This window comes from Natator depressus, chromosome 4, assembly GCF_965152275.1.
Source record: "Natator depressus isolate rNatDep1 chromosome 4, rNatDep2.hap1, whole genome shotgun sequence".
Classification (NCBI taxonomy): domain Eukaryota; kingdom Metazoa; phylum Chordata; order Testudines; family Cheloniidae; genus Natator; species Natator depressus.
This window is the reverse complement of record NC_134237.1, coordinates 105653680-105659845: the sequence shown is the minus strand read 5'-3', so window position 1 is coordinate 105659845 and position 6166 is coordinate 105653680. Positions and strand designations below refer to the sequence as shown.

The window sequence follows — 6166 nt, the reverse complement described above, 5'->3', positions numbered from 1 at the left end:
GGTGGGGGGTGGGGGGGTGACCAAAGAGATTGAAGTATTCTCCGACTGGTTTTTGAATGTTATAAGTAGGGGCATTAGGGGACGAGAGCTGAGGAAGTATTGTTCTAAGTCAGCCATAAAATTGTTGGCATACTGTGGGGCCATGCGGGTACCCATAGCAGTGCCGCTGATTTGAAGGTATACATTGTCCCCAAATGTGAAATAGTTATGGGTGAGTACAAAGTCACAAAGTTCAGCCACCAGGTTTGCCGTGACATTATCGGGGATACTGTTCCTGATGGCTTATAGTCCATCTTTGTGTGGAATGTTGGTGTAGAGGGCTTCTACATCCATAGTGGCCAGGATGGTGTTTTCAGGAAGATCACCGATGGATTGTAGTTTCCTCAGGAAGTCAGTGGTGTCTCCTGGACAGTCGGAGAACACTTCAATCTCTTTGGTCACTCGATTACAGACCTAAAAGTTGCAATTCTTCAACAAAAAAACTTCAAAAACAGACTCCAAGGAGAGACTGCTGAATTGGAATTAATTTGCAAACTGGATACAATTAATTTAGGCTTGAATAGAGACTGGGAGTGGATGGGTCATTACACAAAGTAAAACTATTTCCCCATGTTTATCCGCCCCCTCCCCCATTGCTCCTCAGACGTTCTTGTCAACCGCTGGAAATGGCCCACCTTGATTATCACTACAAAAGGTTTCTTCCCCCTCCCTCTCTCCTGCTGGTAATAGCTCACCTTACCTGATCACTCTTGTTACAGTGTGTTGGTAACACCCGTTTTTCATGTTCTCTGTGTATATAAATCTCCCCACTGTATTTTCCACTGAATTTATCCGATGAAGTGAGCTGTAGCTCATGAAAGCTTATGCTCAAATAAATTTATTAGTCTCTAAGGTGCCACAGGTACTCCTTCTCTTTTTTACGGATACAGATTAACAGGGCGGCTACTCTGTAAACTGATAGAGGATTTATAAATAGCAGATCCATCAGATAAAGGTTCAGGGATCAAGGACAGTACAGAACATCTTTGTAAATGTGTTTTATATAATTTGACATTAACCTTAAATGGTACAGTTTTGCAGACTCTGTAGGTCCTTAGTTACACATCAGCTGTAACAGACACATCTGTTTAAATCTTAATATATGCTAAAACACACTTGTTGCCTTCAGGTAAAAATTGTCTCGCCAGTGTAAGTTAACAAGTAATTCTTGCCTGCTGAGCTGCATCAATTGATGGGTGATCCATTGCTGTGAAAGTAGTTAAATGACTTTTTTAAGGAACAGTCTTTTTATCCGTGGTGTTTCTAATGTTACAACTCTGACAAAACTTTCCAACAATAGATTCTTCTTAAGGTCATGATCCTGCAAACACTTATACAGGCATATAACTTTACTTGCATTGGGATCGTTAGGATTTCTCCTGCAAGTAAATTTATACTGATAGATAAGTGTTTGCAGAATCAGGCTCTAAGTTTGGCTTTTTAAAAGGTTTGGTGATTAGAAATCAGGACAGACCGTTGTTTAGGAGGTTTGTTGGTTGCTATGTTTTAAGATTGTAAAGATATATTTTCCTGAGCCTGGAAATTATTTTATAATTGTAAGTATCTTACACCTTACACATTTCACAACGGCAGAGTTGTGTGATGTTTCCCACAAAGAGTTGTTCTCGCACTGTGTTTACATTAAGATTTAAATAGATGTCTCCAGTACTGCCTGCCAGCCGAAAGACAAGCACGTATCTTTTCAAATCAGCTGCTGCCCAATAACAGGAGCTGATTTTCACAACCCAGGATATTATAAGCCTGTATATCTATGGGCAAGATTGTGGGTAGGATTTTGCCATAGCAAAATTTTAGTGCTGAATTCTGCCAACCTGTATGCTGAGCGGTATGCAAGGTCCTGATCTGGCAAACATTTATGCACATGAGTAACTTCATTTGCATGGGTAGCATCAGTGTAACTACTAATGTGAGCGAATGTACTCATGCATACATGTTTGCAGGATTGGGCCCTTACTTTGGAAGGAAGTCCTATTGAAGTTGGTGCCATATTTGATTTTAATAATGGAAAACACTGAAACACTAAGGACCACATTCTGCTCTTAGGTACACACATGCAACTATTACAAAAGTTAATGGGAGCTCTACTCATGTGTCTGTCGGGCAGCATTTCACTTTAAATAATTTTCAGGAAATTATGGGGGGGGGCAGGCTTTAGAATAAGAACAACACTATTATCCCTACGTTCCTTATTTGATGTTAGAAGAGAAAACTCTTTCTGGGACTCTTGTCAAGTGACACTTCCTTCCTTCCTTCTTTATGGTAATGAAAAAGTGTTTTTGTTTAAATTGCTAAATAAGTGTATAGATTTACCAGTTCACCCCCTCAGTGAACATATGTATGCTGATTTCACAGGATTTTTCACAGGCTACGTCAAGAAACTATTGTTATTGCCTTGTGTCAAAATATTGACAGTACATTGGGGGATTACCTAAAGGGGAAGTCTTTTAATGTTACCCTTCCCTGTCCTGAATGCCATCTATCTAAATTAATCTCCTGAATGCCATCTATCTAAATTAACAGAATATCCTCCCCAGTCTGTAATATGGGTGTGTAATTTAGGAATGGAAGTGGCTGGGTTGATGACATCGAGCAGTATGTTGTCAGCACCCAAGGATAATTTGTCTTTTCTGTCTATTTGAGTACTGTGTAATGTTTGGTTGTTCACTATTGGCAAATGTCAATGGATGAGAAACACTCAGGGTATTGGTCAACCCTGCCCACATGAAACAACCCCCTGAAGGCTGTTTAGAAGACACATGCTAGGATCTTGCAACTTATAATAGTTTTCATAAAGTTCAATGAATCTCTTACCAAAATGGAAATGCATCTGTGATGGTGGTTCATAGTGCACTCCAGACTGGTAAGGGGTTGTGTCACCATGTGCCCTGCAATCTGGGTGCCTTCCAATGCTCTGCTGCTGGAGCTCCCAGCCTGGGATCTCACAGCCAGATTTCCAGCATGCAGGTCACTCCCTGAAGGTCTATGTGGTAGACAGCCCTGGTTCAGCAGCTTTGCCCCAGCAACCTGTCTATTGCCCCATAGCCCCAGTGTCGCTGACTGTGGACGTCCCAGGCAGAGAGGTACAATAGCAAGCCATTGGGAAGCACTCAGAGTTACAGTGTAAGAGGTGACATAACTCTTCACCAATCTGGATTCCACCCCAGAATGTAACAACATCTAAGTGCCAAACATAAAATTTCAATTCACCCTGGCAAATGCTTTCTCTGCTTCTGTGGAGATGAAGAGAGTGGATGTGCTCTAAATTACCCTATTGATAAGAAAAGGAGTACTTGTGGCACCTTAGAGACTAACAAATTTATTTGAGCATAAGCTTTCGTGAGCTACAGCTCACTTCATTGGATGCATCCGATGAAGTGAGCTGTAGCTCACGAAAGCTTATGCTCAAATAAATTGGTTAGTCTCTAAGGTGCCACAAGTACTCCTTTTCTTTTTGCGAATACAGACTAACACGGCTGCTACTCTAAAACCTATTGATCAGGTTGACTAGTTGTCAGACATCATTGCCAGAAAATTGCTATTAATGTAACCTACCTGGGTAGGAGCAGTTAAAGTGTGAATGACCTGTAGCTGAACAGCTAGGACCTTGTCCCAGATGTTTATACCTTTGTAGATAAGTGATATAGGCTTACAGGAAGCACAAAGCTCAGGATCTTTGCTTTTTTGTTTGAGTGTGTGTGAGAGAGAGTGAACAGATTCTAACCTTCAGTGTTTCCACAGGGAAGACTCTTCTCCAAATACTGTGGGAGGGGAAAAAGAGGAAAAATGGGGTGATAACACATTAACAAAACTGGGGTGATAACGCATAAAATTTCACTTTAGATTATCCAGTTCTGGGCTATATCCACTGCCGTGATCTTGGTTGCTTGTTGAAGTTCTTCGCCATCTAAGATGTATTCCACCGCTTATAATTTAGGGAGTTCTGCAGCTACAATGAGATGGATCTAATCTGTGTGATGAAAGTTGTGTCCTATGTGTATGGTTTAAAAGCTTCAGAATCTTTATTGATATCATAATGGGTGAAAATATTGTGCCATTAGACTTAAGGATGGCTGAGATAGTAGTGGGTTCTTCCCTATATTTTACAAAATTGCTCACATAAATATCGTGCTGGAAAAAAACATCACCACGTGGAATAAGTCAAAGTGGTCTATTTTTTGTTTTTAAGGTAAGGAGAAGGATATTTTGGTTTTGCACAACCACATTAAATTTCAGAATATGGACCTGTCTGCTCTGGTTAAATGGTTGTAATATTAACTGGATGTGGTGTTCAAAGTAATTCATCTCTTTCCTCTAGTTTCAATTGAATAAACAATTGGAATGTCGGTTTCCCTGCCAACTAGGCAATCAGAACCCCATAGGGCATGTCTGCACTTGAAACTTGTTCAGGTTTTGTGTATCCACATTAAGCGATCCACAACAACTGTTGGGTGAGTGGTTTGTATTCACCATATTCAGAGGGGTAGCTGTGTTAGTCTGTATCCACAAAACAACAAGGAGTCCGCTGGCACCTTAAAGACTAAGAGATTTATTTGGGCATAAGCTTTCATGGGTAAAAACCCCACTTCTGAAGTGAGATCCGAGGCTGGGAGCTCCAACAGCGGAGCATTGCAAGGCACCCAGGATTGCAGGGCATATGGTGACACAATCTCTTATCAGTCTGGATTGCACCAAGAACCACCGTCACAGATGCATTTTCATTTTGGTAAGAGATTCATGAACTTTATGAAAACTATCATAAGTTGCAAGATCCTAACATCTGAAGAAGTGGGTTTTTAACCCCCGAAAGCTTATGCCCAAATAAATCTGTTAGTCTTTAAGGTGCTTTGTTAGTCACCATATTGTTATTTTCCAGTTACGGTACTTTTAGGTTGTATTGTTGCGGCCAGACAGCACTGCAAAGTTTTGTAATAAGCATTCAGCTTCTCAGTAGACATCCCCTGGTGCATTACTCCACTGCTGTACTGCGTTCATTCAGGGATTTTTTGCACTGTGCAATGTGAGAAACTACTGAAATTCAGGGGGTTGGGATCAAATTAAATAATTCCTATGATTCCTCTCCTTTCATCCCATCATCCGTTTGGTTTTTATGTGTGCAGCTATCAAGGAGGTGCTGTCATCCCAGGTCATATGGCTAGGCAAAATAAAGGAGGTTATTAATTGGTTTCCATGGTTGGGGTTCCCCAGTAGTATTGAGGCCAGTGATGGGACACATACCTATTCTTTGCCCTCCCATACAGGGTCTCAGAGTACATGAACAGAAAGGCCATTTCACCATGGTGCTGCAAGGTTTGCTTGATCACAGTGGAAAGGCCCATGATCCAGGATCTTTAGAAAATTTGAACTGTTTTCTCCAGTGACAAGAGAAACATTTACTCTAATGGTCATTACAGACATTGATATTGTTGCACCTTAGAGACTAACAAATTTATTTGAGCATAAGCTTTCGTGAGCTACAGCTCACTTCATCGGATGCATTCAGTGGAAAATACAGGAGAGTGATCAGGTAAGGTGAGCTATAACCAGCAGGAGAGCGGCTGGGAAAAAACCATCATAGGGCCTAATCACATCAGCCACACTATCAGAGGCTCATTCACCTGTACATCTACCAATGTGATATATGCCATCATGTACATTGGTCAAACTGGACAGTCTCTACGTAAAAGAATAAATGGACGCAAATCAGACGTCAAGATTTATAACATTCAAAAACCAGTTGGAGAACACTTCAATGTCTTTGGTCAATTGCCACCTAAAAGTGGCAATTCTTCAACAAAAAAACTTCAAAACCAGATTCCAGTGAGAGACTGTTTAATTGGAATTAATTTGCAAACTGGATACAATTAATTTAGGCTTGAATAAAGACTGGGAGTGGATGTGTCATTACACAAAGTAACAGGTTTCAGAGTAGCAGCCGTGTTAGTCTGTATTCGCAAAAAGAAAAGGAGTACTTGTGGCACCTTAGAGACTAACCAATTTATTTGAGCATGAGCTTTCGTGAGCTACAGCTCACTTCATCGGATGCATACTGTGGAAATTGCAGAAGACATTATATACACAGACACCATGAAACAATACCTCCTCCCAC

At 40.9% G+C, this 6166-nt stretch overlaps 1 protein-coding gene across 1 annotated transcript in view; it reads left to right on the top strand.

The window, feature by feature from the left end:
• The first annotated feature begins 4540 nt into the window (after positions 1 to 4540).
• SLC34A2 (solute carrier family 34 member 2) overlaps positions 4541 to 6166 on the top strand; it is a 154319-nt gene continuing 152693 nt past the window's right edge. The window contains exon 1 of the mRNA XM_074951584.1: positions 4541 to 4783. Within this exon, the coding sequence (XP_074807685.1) occupies positions 4715 to 4783 (69 nt within the window). The 5' untranslated portion in view covers positions 4541 to 4714. The remainder of the gene's footprint in view (positions 4784 to 6166) is intronic.